This window comes from Canis aureus, chromosome 2 (assembly GCF_053574225.1).
Source record: "Canis aureus isolate CA01 chromosome 2, VMU_Caureus_v.1.0, whole genome shotgun sequence".
Lineage (NCBI taxonomy): Eukaryota > Metazoa > Chordata > Mammalia > Carnivora > Canidae > Canis > Canis aureus.
The window spans coordinates 34,044,981-34,059,892 of NC_135612.1; the positions used below are offsets into that span (position 1 = coordinate 34,044,981).

The window sequence follows — 14,912 nt, forward strand, 5'->3', positions numbered from 1 at the left end:
TACACCAAGACGTCTTTATTTTCCTAGCTGAGTGGACCCATGAGTTAAATATATTAAAGACAATTTCCACAATCCACTTCCAGCAGAAATGGATTCTGATGAAGGAATGAGTTTATATTCATTGCAGGTCATTTGCATGCCTTTATTATCGCACATAGTGGCATTAAGACAAACTTTTTCAAGATGCTATTGCGTGTCGAACGCGAGAAGTGATAGAACTCAGCAGTGAGAACAGGGTCCTATCTGATGATCTAAATTATCAGCCCATCGGAGATTAAAAATCCATCAACATCTTACCTTAAAGTATAAAGAATTTTCCCGTCATTCCATATTCTGAGGAGCTGATTCGGGGTGGTGATCCAGTGAGCCTCGGCAGTTTTAGAATTGCGGAAGATTGTATCTGGAATCCATATTAATCCCACCATGTTGCTGTTCAGTGTAAGTATTTTCATTGTACTATTGAATCGAAGGCGACTGTCTGTCCAGGTCTGAGCAAAAAATATGTCAATTTGGTATTCCTGAAACAGAGCAAGAGGAGAGGCAAAGTGGTTTCATTAATGAATTTTCTGTATCTTCATTTTCTTTGTCAAAAGTTTAGTTTTCTTCCACGTTTACACCATTATCCCCCACGTCCCTTTCTGTTAATGCTTAGTATAGTGCCTGGCTCAACATGGTAAACATTTTAACAAATGGTAAGCAGGATTATTAGTCAATAATGTGATAACATATGTAAAAAAGATTCTGTAAGTCTTAAATTGTAATAAACATATAAAATGTGATAATTGGCCAAGTGGTAGTAGACCATAATTCAGAGCACAGATGCAGATCCCCCTGCATTCACAAGTACAGCTTTACCGGGTAATATGACCTATTAAAGCCTCGTTCTAATTGGTAAAATGGGTAAAATGCCCACCCCCTAAATGGGTCATAAAGAAGAAAGGAAATGATTAAATGAAAAACCCTTAGTGTCTGGCATTGATCCATAAGTATTAGCTTATATAATAATTCCCATTTTTACTTAGAAGCCTTACAAGCAACACAACCCAAATAAAAAATAAAAGTAAGAAACAAGGGATCCCTGGGTGGCGCAGCGGTTTGGCGCCTGCCTTTGGCCCAGGGCGCGATCCTGGAGACCCGGAATCGATTCCCACATCGGGCTCCCGGTGCATGGAGCCTGCTTCTCCCTCTGCCTGTGTCTCTGTGCCTCTCTCTCTCTCTGTGACTATCATAAATAAAAAAATAAAATAAAATAAAATAAAAGTAAGAAACAAGCAACAACAAAGAACTATGAAGGAAACAGACACCCAAGCCAAACCCTGATTCAGTAGAAGGCTGGTGGGGATCACATGACCTCCATAACTTGAAACCGTTTGGTATTCCCAGCACAGAATAAGGTTTTGCTGCAACCATTAGATGTGGGATAGGACTAATTTCACCATGAGACCCAGAGAAATGTCCTGAGACTGGACTACCTCAGAAGCTCTTTCCCTAAACACAGTTTAAAAGATTGTCATCAATTAAGTCCATAGTAAAGACAATCTAGAAGCAGACTGTTAGATTTTTATACCTTTCAGTTTTATTTACATATTAGATATAATAAATTACTCTTACAGAGTATGGGTTCAGTACTTTTCAATGAATCCTACATTAATCTTTTCCATCAAGTTTCCAGCTCAAGAACCTTTCTGAGGTAGATAATTCAATTGACTAGATTCTACTTTTTATTAACTAATCCATTCATTCATCATCTCTTTGCTACACTGTCTGCCATGCCCTGCAAACCACTGGAAACCCAGCACTGTGCTGACAAAAAAACTTCCCCCTTCACAGAGCTCATATTCTAGCCTAGGAATTAAACATACAGTTAAGCTGAAAACAAAACAAAACAAAACAAAACAAAACAAAAACCCACAAGTTTGAAGGTTACACATACCAAGCAGAAAAATGAGGTCAGTGTATCAGTTAGGATTCCAGCTAGAAAAGAGAAAAATTATCCAGGTATCCAATGTGGAAAGAATTATGTACACAGAATCTGTCTGAGTCTTACTTAATTAAGTATTTGAGCATCTGGGGAAACAAATGCCAGAAGCAACAGCTGGGAGCAGGTTACTGTGGAAGCTTCCAGAGCTGAATGAAATCTCAACATCCAGAGGGTCCTCTTCAAATCCTCAACTCTATGGGTCCACCTAAACATGCTTCTGGGGAATAATAGCTTCTGCTTCATTATTGCCTTCCAGAACTTTGCATATGTCTTTCATTAACAAACTCTAACCTTGGAAATGCACGGAGAGAAGGAAACTAAGAGGAAGTTTGCATGTGTGTGCATGTATATGTGTTAGTTCCTGTTGTATACTAATTTTAAGATGGATTTGGGGGCACCTGGGTGGCTCACTCAATTAATCATCAGACTATTTGATTTTGGCTCAGGTCATGATCTTAGGGTAATAAGATTGTGCTCCACATCAGGCTCTGCACAAGTGGGGAATCTGCTTAGAATTCTCTCCCTCCTTCTGCCCCTTCCCCCACTCATGCATGTACTGTCTCTCAAAATAAATAAATCTTTAAAAATCTTTAAAAATAAATAAATAAAAATGGGTTTCAAACAGTGCTAAAACAAGTAAAATAAGTCAGATAAAGAAACTATAATCTCACTTATATGTGGAAACTAAAACAAAATAAAACTAAACAAACAAAAAACTGAAGTCATGGATTCAGAGAACAGACTGGTGGATTACAGGGGTAGGGTCTGAGAGCAGAGGTGGGAAAAAGTATGAAGTGAATCAAAAGGTACAAACTTCCTGTTATGAGACGAATAAGTCGCAGGAATGTAATGTACAGCATTGTGACTATGGTTGACAATACTGTGTTGCATAATCAAAAGTCACTAAGAATAGATATTAAAAGTTCTCATCGCAAGAAAAAAATATTTCTATGTATGGTGACAAATGTTAACTAGATTTATTGCAGTGACTATTTTGCAATATACACATAAATGAAATCATCATTTGTATATCTGAAACTAATATGTTAGATATCAATTTTATCTCAATACAAATAAAAAATAAAATCTGTTATTAATAAAGAGTGCTGAAACAAAACTATAACACATAGTGTTGGCTTAGGACTGGAAGCAAGGTGGCTCATGTCATGCATGGGTTTGGCAATGTTGACACCTGCAATAAGGCAGAGCATGTCTAATGAGTATATAGCTCTTTGGGCAGAAGTTGGAAAAGGAACATTAATTAAAATGTTTTGACTGCTACTGATTTTGCTTGGTAACATAAGAAAGAAATTATCTCAGAAGATAATTGGCCAGTCTGAAAGCAGTTATGAAAGAGAAAAGAAAGATAAAGCCAACACAGGTTCTTGCAAGGCTAGAACAGGCAAATGCTTCTCATCCCCATGAGTAAATCATAATATCAAGAAATGCTTTGAGAATCAAAAAGCCTATTCAAATTCAGCTTTGCAGAAACAGATCTACAACTAGAAATCTCTAAGTGGACTAAATTGTCACCCTATAAAATCCTTAATTGTGAAAATGTGGCTTCAGGATAAGAGACCAAGGCATAATTCTTCTACTGAAGGCAGATAAGGCCATGGCATCTGTACTTAATTTAAGAGAAGAGTAAAAAGAGTTCATTTGAAAGCAAAAGGATGGGAGAGAGACAGTGGCACGCAAAATCAAAGACACAAAATAGACCCTAGAATTGTGTTGTCAAAAGATCTGGGAATGTGGCTATGCACATGTGAAACTCTCCTATTAGGTAAGAAGCTTACTATATTTTAAAAAGAGTTCTAGTGCCAAAGGAACATCAAGTCAGGAAGAGATGTATGTGACTATTTGAGAATGAGATACACTCTTGCATTCTTATCTATAAAGGGCAGATTGTGGCCTGGAGAAGCTGATTAGAACTTGGTGTGGGCTTCTTCCCCAATGCCCACTTTCCCGTGGCTACAGCAGTTAGCAGGAAAAAGAATAGATTCTCAAACAATGGAGTCAAGAGCCAGGGAGAAGAATCCTATGGAGCCGTACCCTGGGAGCAGAATTAACATTTAATCAAAGAAGATCTTTCTTCCAGGGAACAGCCCACTCAGGATCTGTCCAGTGGGGTCTCAGAATTGCTGCAAATTAGTGGGTTGATTGTGATCATCCTGGACCTTATCTGTCACTGTAGTTATTCTACACATGTGGTGATAAGTCAAATACCTTTTCTTTGTAGTTTAGAAACCAGTAGACCAGGGAAAACTATGTGAATTAATGTGGATGCCAGCACACATACACATAACCTTGATCTTGGGGCTGGGACTGAGTGGGCTTTTTGGTTTGCCTCATTTGAAGAAGAATGAGATGTATCTTCCCTGACACATGAGAGACCAAGAATATTTGGCAGCTAGATACAGATTTATGGTGGTCATTGGTCCGATTCGCCAAATACCAAAGCAGCCTTCCCTATGTGCACATGACAGAACTGCATCTCCCTCTGACTCTGTTGGGGCTACGTTTGGCCTCCTTACCTGTGATAAAGTGAAATGTGAGCAGAGTGGGGTATGCCATTTCTGGGATGGTGTTTGAAGAGCACTCCCCCTTCACAGGCTCTCAGACACTCTGTTGAGATTCATCCCAGACACATACCTTGGGTGCCAAGTTACCCAGAAAAGTTTGTAAGAGGAGCACTCCCCAGCTTGTACCAACTGGTACCCTGGAAGAGGTGAAAAGGGGTGGGGGATGCAGGGAGGAAGTGCTGCCTTCCTATTGAGAAAGTGACTGAGAACCAAGACCTAAGTGAGGTACAGGAATGAGCCACGCAGATAAATGAGCCAAGAGACCCCAAGCAAGTTCAAAAGCATACTGGATGAGACAGTAACAATTCTGCCAGACAGAACAGACTGGATGAGGAGAGTGGGCACCTTATCTCCTTGTTGACAGAGTTTTAGCCTCACAGTGATGACTGCTAACTATGTAACAGGCTATAGTTGCACTGGGAACTATGTTATTTTCTTCTTTCTTTTAACACTAGTTTATCAAATGAGAGAATGAGGATGAAAATGAAATGAAAAAGATGAAAATGTTCTTCCAAGCAAGGCCAAGGCCTACCAATGTGATCAATAATACCAAATAAAGAATACTTTCTATAAAGGTCCCAAGTATATTTTGGAAAGAACCTAAAATCATAAAATTTAAAACTTTTTCATATTATAGTAGGAATGCTGAAACTCAGAAAACTTGAAGAATTTTACCAGTTACTCTATGTGTCAAATTTAGCTTGAATTTTGGGACCCAAGTAAAACTTTCCAAATGTTTGTTTTTATTGTGTAAAAATGGCAAAACAAAAAGTGTCTTACAGATAGGGCCCTCCTCTTTGCCCTTCCTCTCCTATTGTCTCTGCTCTCCAATCCCATTAATACACAGGTTATATACCTTCACAATAAAATATTTTGAACTACAGATTTGAAATCAGTGAATTATATAGCAAGATAGAGAGCATCACCCAAAGCCACTCCTATGAGGTGCAGATACTTCGTACCTTCCAGGCTATGATTGCTGAGACAGAGACTGTAATAAACCTTCCTCTCAGGAGGTAAACTGAAATCTAAGAGATTAAGTAATGTTCATCAAGTACAACAGCTGCTAAGTACCAAGTGTTCTAAAACCACACAGTCAAAACCTGCTTCCCTGGAGGTGACTGAGAGCAGTTAGAGGTAGAAACCTTGTTAGAGGTAGAAACCACTGGCAATGCGAGAGGAAGACCCCCAGTACAGAAGTTCTCTCCTTGTTCACCTTGTTTGCAAACCACATGAGGTTACCTTCCTCAGCCTCAGTTTCCTCATCTATAAAATGGGGTAGTTGGTGTAGATTAAATGTAAGGACCCTTCCAATTCTAACTTTTTATGTTTCCACATTCCCGATTACATTAGCTGTTCACTGTTGAAAGTAATTTTCCATCTCATTCATTTTTGTCTTACTTTTGCAATAAAGATGAGATAGAATGACTTCTACACATGTTCTATTTGCTGCCACTGGAAACAACTTTTATGTTTGAATTCTACATGAAGTACAGTCATCCCCCACCCCCATCCTCAAGGTAACATGTTCCCAGACCCCAAGTGAATGCCTGACACCATGGATGGTACTGAACCCATAGTATATACTGTGTTTTTTCCCATATGTACATACCTATGATAAAGTTTAATTTATAAATTAAACATAATAAGAGATCAATAATAATTTATTAAAAGCTGAACAATTATAACAAATATGTTGTAAAAAAGTTACATGACTGTGGTCTCTCTCAAAATATCTTATTGTACATAGTCATCCTTCTTGTGATGATATGAGGTGATAAAATGCCTATGTGATGAGCTGAGGTGAGATGAAGGATGTAAGCATTGTGACATGGCATTAAGCTACTACTGATCTGATGATACATCAGGAGAGTCACCTGCTTCTGGACTGAGGTTGACTAAAAGCTAGTGAAACCACAGAAAGTGAAATCGCAGATAAGGGGGATCACTGTAATCAGAAACGATCTGTGAGGCTGCAGCTTGCAAAGTGAGGCATGGATTCCTGTCCCTACTCCCCATATTACTTTTTTGTAAGGGAAAGGAACACACCATGATGCTCTGGGGTTGGGGAAAGTAGTGGAGTTTGGGAGGATACTCTCTTTATTCTGAAGCTCTACCATAAACTCTAACTCAAGAGGGTATAATGCAGATGGTGTGTGTTGTACATGGGGAAGATGTTTTATTGTGTCTATATTTGACTAAATGTTGAAGAAACACTTCCCACCCACAGAGAAACATTTTATGTCCCTCATAAACTTTCTTTGTAATGTTATTAATCATTTTTCCTTTCTGCAGGAGGAGAAAACCATTCTTACAAATAAGCATTTTATATAATTCATAAGTAGCTGTGAAATTGTGTTTAAAATAGTAATAAATGTAATATGTGATAAATGTGCAGAATCCCCCAATTTAAAACATCATGCTTGTGGAGAGCCTATGTTCAGAACTTGTCTTAATAATTGGAGAGCTTAATGATTCCTAAATAGGCCATGAATTATTTCAGCATGTAGAACATTTTAACAAAACAGAATAAAAATTATGCTTCTTAATGAAATCAATTTGTAACTTCTAAAACTCAGAAAATTACTTCCTAACACTTTCCCCTTTCCTGTACCATAGATCAAATGGAAAAATGATTGATTAATATAGTACAGGGACTTGGAGATTGGGTTTGCAGGAGACACAAACTCCCAGGGAGCAAAATGTCTTTTCCTTGGGTCCTGAGCACATTAGCACAATGCCTGGTATGGATGGATAAATATATTAGTAAAGGCAGTGACTGGAATTTTTCTTTATAAAATGGTAATCACAGACCCATGCTAATTAAAGGCTGCTCAGATATCTTATCTAGGGACATAATGTCAAGATGAAAGCGTCAGAAGTAAAACACAAAGGTGTTCATAACGTTTGTTCTTAAACACAGTTTCTGCCACTTTCAGGTTTTCCATTTGTAAATGCACCTATCCTTGCTATCCAAACTCTCACTGTCTCAATGCTCACTATAACAGTTCACAAACATTTTTATCCAAATTTACTATCAAGTGGAAATCTGCTATATCGAATCTTTCTATGCCCATTAGCAAAAAGTTTAAGAGGTAGGGGAAAGGTGAAAGTATTTATTATAGTCTGGTGAGTTATTTGTGAAAATAGCCATAAGAATTCCTTTTACTTTGTCCATAGCCTTGGACATGTGACTCAATAGCAAATCTGACAGAAACAGGGACTTGGAAAGTTTTGAGTGCTGGGGCTGACCCCTCTTTCTGCCCTCGGGAATCCTTGTAACCACCAAATGAATGAGTCTAGGCCAATCTTCTGAAAATAAGACAAATGGTCAGACATGTTCGTGGCCCCTGCTCAAATCAAGCCAAAAACCCAGACAGGTGAGTAATGCCATTATTTATGGGAAGCTCTAGCCTAGCCATCCTAGATCAGACAACTTGACCAACCAACCCAAGAAGCATGAGGAAAAATATAAACCCACTAGATTTTAGGATGTTTTGTTACAGAGCAAGTTGACTGATAGGCTCAGTCAGATGTTGCATTATGTTTTTCAATCACCTTCCCTTTCCTGGAAAGTTTAGCTCATTGAGGTTTGTGATGTTCATGTCTTCAGACCTACCAAACCTATTGCAAAATTGGGCCCAATTTTAGATAGTATCTCTATTATCTTTTAAATATTATCTCTCTATTCTTTACATTGTAGCATGTGTCCCCTGCAATGTCAAGGAGAATTATAATTCATAACCAGTACAGTACTCAGATAGTCGTTTTGGTTGTTATATAGGTGTTTAAGAGTATTTCACTGGTATTTAGGGAAATTGGAATTTCTGTATGGACTGCAAATACATCATTAATATTTTCATTTGAAAATGTAATATGGCCTTCCACTATCTAACAATTGCTATTTTGTTTTCACAAAGGGATTGGAATTAAATGATGAAAATGCCATTGTAGTCCAATTCAGTGTTGACTCTAGTCCTCAAAAATGGTATTGAATGCCTTCCAGATGCCAGAACTGGGAGTGATTCTGGGATCCCACATGCCTGGAGATACAGTGCAACATGAAAGCAGAGGAGGTAACTTTCAAAGCTGCTTCACTGTACCCAGGTTTCTAAAAAATTGGGGTCATTCCAATAAACTTCAAGACTACAAGCACCAAGGACTAGGAAAGCATCTTGGCTCATGTCTGACCACCCACTCAGACTTATTCCCCTCATCTTTTTATGTTGTTCTTAAGGGAAGAACTGCAAAACCCACTGTTCTATCATTTCTTCTGCTTCCTCACCCAGTGTGTTCTAATGGAAGCATAGCCTAGAGCCAAGTTGCCTGGGTTCATATCTCACCTCACCACTTAGGAAAGTGAAAACTTAGACATGCTTCAAAAATTCTTAATGCCAAAGGTTCTCTATGCAAGTTGGAAAAATAATGATTCATAGATCACTTTTAATTGTACTACAGAAAAATACAGTTTACACAACACATTAGGGCCATTTGTTTTTAAAATATATATTTAGGCATATTCATATATTCATAGTTTTAAAAACTATTTGAAAGCTTATTTCATGTAAGTGTATATATGTTACTCAAATGTATATTAAAGGTATATATAAAGCAATTTTATCTATATACTAATTTATGAAAAGGTGTGCCAGCTATGGAAGAAGTGAGAATATGAAGTAAATACCACTTTTTGCAAATAGTCACAGCAGTATGCCTCCCTTTTCATATCCCTGCACACTGGCAGAGACTGTTAAAAATTCTTGCATATACAGAGACTTTTTCAGAGAGAGAAGGTAGTTGCAACACCTAAAAGAAAGTTTCTAGTTGATTAGCATTTCCAATTAAACAAAGCAAACTTTAGTGTCCATTTTGAAAAGTAATAAAATGTGCTTTCCCACTGTAAAGTACAACTTTGCATGGAGATACGTAGAGAAAACCAGGGTGTGTGTAGATGTCTAGATGCCTGCCTAAGCTCTAAAGCAGCCCCATAAGCCCCTAAGTTTTCTGGCTGCAAACATTCAGCTCTTCCCCATTAATGCCTCTGGCACCGGAGGCAAAACTTTTTGAGAGACAACTTTGCAGCATCTTGGACCTTCCTTAATCTTCACAAAAGAGACAAGACCCAGAATGACCTTTTTCCTGTTTGTTTTTTTTTTTAAATATTAAAGCTCTTAAAGATTTGTACCTTCAATTTCTGAGATGTCATTTTATGTTAAGAAAAAAGAATGTTCTATGCAGAATCTTCTTACAGAATGTATGAAACCCAGAGGGTACCTAGTGAAGTCGGTTTAGTGTCTGACCCTTGATTTTGGATTGAGTCATGATCTCAGGGTTGTGGGATTGAGTCCCCCATTGGGCTATGCACTGAGTGTGCAGCCTGCTTGATATTCTTTCTTTCCCTCTGCCCCTCCCCCACTGTGCATGCTCTTTCTCTCTCTCTCTCTCAAAAAAAAAGAGACAATGTATGAAACCCTGGAATTGAAGGTGCAAGTCATTCAGAACTTTAATATTTGTTATTAAACAAATTTGGAACCACAACAGACAGATTGCCAAAGCAATCTTTAAAAATAAGGACAAAACTGGAGGTATCACAATTCTAGATTTCAAGAGACTACAAATCCTGGATTGCATTACTGTAGTAATGAAAACAGTGTGGTACTGGAACAAAATACACATAGACCAATGGAATAGAATAGAGTCCAGAGATAAACCCACAACTATGTGGCAATTAATTTATGACAAGGGAGGCAAGAATATGCAATGGAGAAAATAGTACCATTAACAGTGTTGGGAAAACTGGAGAGTTACATGCAAAAGAATGAAACTGGGTGATTTTCTTACACTATACACAAAAATAATCTCAAAATTGACTAAGGACCTAAATTGAGACTTGAAACCATAAAAATCCTAGAGGAGCATAGATAGTAATTCTCTAACATTGGCCATAGCAGTATCTTTCTATATATGTCTCCTGAGACAAGGGAAATAAAAGCAAAAATAAATTATTGGGACTACATCAAAATGAAAAAATTTGCACAGCAAAGGAAACAATCAACAAAACAAAAAGACAGCTTATATAATGGGATAAGATATACACAAATTATATATCCAATAAGGGATTGATATCCAAAATGTATTAAAAAACTTTTGTAACTCAAAACCCAAAAACCAATAATCCAATTAAAAAATGGACACATGTCTATTGGCCATCTGTACTTCTCTGGAGAAATGTCTGTTCATGTCTTTTGTCCATTTTTTAATTGGATTATTTGTTGTTGCATGGGTCCCATGAGGCCACCACTCAAATTGGCAAATAAGAAGTATTAGTCTGAGCCAGTCATCTGGGAAAGAAACTGTTCACCTCATCTTCAGATTGGAAATCAGTCCCCACAGTAGGACTGGGAGGCTGTCTAGACACTTTTCAGGCATTAAAGAAGATACCACACCCTCAGGATGGATGCCACAGTGAGAATGGAGAAGTCAGGGTTTTAGGGCAGGGCTGAGAGGACAGATGCATGGGAAGAACATAAGATATAAGACCATTCTAATTATTTGAAAATTCTCAGTATTTTTATAATGAAAATATTTTATAAAAATGGTCAATATTACCAAAATAATTTTAAAGCACATGATTTCATAAGATTAAAGGATTTCTGTGCATAAATGTAATTTCTTCTCCTGTCACCATAAGAAGAGAAATAATGCTTTTGATTAGAATGTTTAACATTCAGGTTCCAATTTGCTAATCACCCAAATTTTGTTATATATATATATATGTAACTATCAACATAATAAGGGCACAGAACAGTTCTATCATTTTCCAAAATTATATATTCCATATATTATATATATGTAAAGCTATATCATATTATTTCAGAATTTCAGAATTATTTTGGATAGTCTAGTTCCTCTGCCTTTCCAGATAAATTATAGAATCCTTAGCCTATAGCTCCAAGAATCTTTCTGGGATTTAGATTGGTTTAGCACTAAAATTATCTATCGATTGGTGGATAATTTTTATGTTTACTATATGAGCCTTCCATTCAAGGAACACACTGTGATTCTTCACTTCTTTATGTCCTTTTTGGTTTCTTTTATTAGCCTTTTTAGTTTTCTATAAACTGACACTGTGAATATTTTGTTAACCTTTATACTTGAATATTTTAATTTTGGACTTATTTTAAATGGTGTTTTCAAACTTTTCTGTTTTCTAATGTAGATTTATACTGGAAATATACTATTGGAAATATGCTATTTCCAATAAATATACTATTTTTATTGGCAATATACTGTTTATATTAGAAATATACTAAATATACTATTCAGAAATACACTTGATTCATATAGGAACTCATATCTGAGAAAACAGAAGAAATGGGGGAGGAAATGGGAGATTTTTATCCTCTCTATGAATTTGGAGTTCTTTTCCAACTCCTCAAGCCAGACTAGTGGGCTTATTTTAGAATCTCTCATTGTCTGCAAAACAATGCTAACTTCCAGATTTCCAACTGTATTGAATTCAGATCAGAAGACCCTGGAAGAAAAACAATTGTAAATTCCTTGACCATGTGTGGTATTTCAAATTTTGGTGTTCTTTCCCAATCCACCTGCTACTATTTAATTTTCAGTGTCTTCAAATAGGTGCTCCAGACACAATGCCCATATTTTTTATTGCTGTAATAAAGTGAGAAAGGGTGAAGAATGTTTTTCCTGTCTAACTTAGAATAGGAAATTATAAATTGTATCTTTAAGAAAAGTTTAGTTTTAACTGATTTTCTGTTGGTATATAAAAACAGTTAATTATGAAATTTTGACCTTATGGCCAAGAACCATGGAAAGGTCACATATTACTTTAAAAAAAATAGACTTCATTAGATTTTCTAATTATAAAAATTATTGATTTCTAACTTAATTCCATTGTTGCTAAGATTATACATTGAATGATTTCAATCCTTTAAATTTATTGAGTTGTTTTATGGCCTAGGATATGTTTTTTTGTTTGTTTGTTTGTTTGTTTTTTATTCCTGGAGAATGTTCCATGTGCACATGAGAAGAAAGTGCATTTTGCTGTTTTTGGATGAGTATCCTAGAGACAATTGTTAGGTTTAATTACTTTATATTGTTGTTCAAATCTTCTATTTCCCTGTTGATTTCTATTTGTTCTAACCATTATTGAAAGTGGGCATTGGAGACTGCAAATATTATTGTTGAATTGTATATTTCTCTCTTCAACTGTTTTTGCTTTATATATTTTGGAGCTCTTTTTAAAAAAATATAAGTATAGCTGACATAATGTTACAGTAGTTCCAGGTGAACAACATGGTGATTGGACAATCCTATACATTATGCTATGCTCACTGCAAGTATAACTACAATCTCTCACCATACAATACTATTATAATACCACTAACTATATTCCCTTTGCTGATCTTACTTGTGGTCTGTTTTTATGTTCATGTATGTTAATATCTTCCTGATGCATTGATCCTTTTATCATTATGTAATATCTCTATTTATCTCTGGCAACATGTGTTTTTCTTAAAGTCAATTTTGCCTGATGTTAGTATAGTAGTCACTTTAGCACGCTAATATTGGATGGTTTTGTAGTAATCTCTTTTCAACCTTTTACATTCAGACGTTTTGCATCCCTGAATCTAAAGTATATCTTTGTGGACAACATACAGTATGCAGGGTCCTTTTCTTTTTTTCTTATCTGATCATCTCTGCCTTTAATTAAATTATTTAATTCATTCAGACTTAATGTCATTTGGTTGGATTTACATCTGCCATTTGCTCTTTTAAAATATTATTCATCCTTTTTTATTCTTTTGTTCCTTGCTCATTTACTCCTTTTACATTAAGTGGATATTTTCTAATAGAACATTTGAGTTTTAAAATTACATTTTAAAAATTATATTTTTGGTTGTTGTTTTTGGGTTTACAATATGCATGCTTATTAAATATATTCAGATTTGCACAAACTTATTCCAGAGAACTGTAGAAACTTTACTCCTACATAACTCTACTTCTTCTGATTTTTGTGTTATTGTTATATGTATGACATAAATGTCATACATATAGGTTAAAAAACTCAACACATTATTTAATTATTCCATATAACCTTATGCATTTTTAAAAAGTTGAAAGAAGAAAAGAAAGCCAGTATATATTTATAATTATAGAGTTTTTATATTAACCATCTTATTTATCATTCTCGATTTTTTTCATTTTTTCCAATGGATTCAAATTAGTCTGGTCTCAGTAATCTTCATCTAATATAGTTTTATTCTCACTCACTTTCTCTATGCTATTATTATTAAGTAATTAAATTTCTCTATATATACATATTGTTTTATGCAATTGCTTTTTAAATCAAAAAATATGCAATTATATTGTCTTTTATAATTACATAGTTACTTTTACAAGGTGCTTTTCTTTTTTCATGTGGAATTACTGTCCAGGATCACTTGATCACAGCCAAAAGAATACCTTAGCATTTCTTTTTTGTTGTTTTTAAAGATCTTATTTGTTTATTCATGAGACACACAGAGAGAGAAGTAGAGATGAGGCAGAGGAAGAAGCAGGCTCCCTGTGAGGAGTCCAATGTAGGCCTCAATCCCAGGACCCTAGGATCATAACCTGAGCCAAAGGCAGACACTCAACCACTGAGCCACCCAGGCGCCCCAGTCTTAGCATCTTTTATAATTAGGTTTCCTCATCACCATCCTCACTCTCATGTTACACAAGTTCTAGTCAAGGTTAAGTGCAACTGAGGGGACAGAGGCTCATTCTTCATGCAGCCCCAACTTACTTAACAGGTAAGATCTTTACTCTAAGCACAGTGGGTCACAAACACCGTGGATCCCAGTAACCCCTGTCACAGGTTACCTGTGGGTAAAGATCCCATACCAGGAAGGGCAAGCCTACAGGACCAGGGTCACTCATAGAGCAAATTAACCCTTAAAAAAGTAGAAAGCCACTTTCTCCCTCCCAGTTCCTGTCTCTGCTCAGAATAGAGGTAGGTCAGAGGGTTAAAGAAGATCTCCACAGTTCTGCCTGAAAGGACTGACTTTATTTGACATCTCAGTGAAATTGTAGCCCTAGGTTAGGATTTGAGGGGAGAATTCTAATATTAAGTAATGGAAAGAAAGAAAACATAACAAAATTTCATTGAAAACTGACACTGCTGCATATTTAGGTGAAAATTGACTTGACGGGATCCCTGGGTGGCGCAGCGGTTTGGCGCCTGCCTTTGGCCCAGGGCGCGATCCTAGAGACCCGGGATCGAATCCCACGTCGGGCTCCCGGTGCATGGAGCCTGCTCCTCCCTCTGCCTATGTCTCTGCCTC

General features: G+C 36.5%; 1 protein-coding gene and 1 pseudogene across 4 annotated transcripts in view; one reads left to right on the top strand and one right to left on the bottom strand.

Annotated features, from left to right (window-relative positions):
* Window positions 1-14,912, bottom strand: part of GABRG3 (gamma-aminobutyric acid type A receptor subunit gamma3) — a 686,820-nt gene that overhangs the window by 347,582 nt on the left and 324,326 nt on the right. For all 4 annotated transcript variants that reach the window (XM_077868328.1, XM_077868346.1, XM_077868336.1 and 1 more), the window contains one exon: window positions 298-518. In XM_077868328.1, the coding sequence (XP_077724454.1) occupies window positions 298-518 (221 nt within the window). The remainder of the gene's footprint in view (window positions 1-297; window positions 519-14,912) is intronic.
* LOC144291500 (glyceraldehyde-3-phosphate dehydrogenase pseudogene) overlaps window positions 7,901-14,912 on the top strand; it is a 34,065-nt pseudogene continuing 27,053 nt past the window's right edge.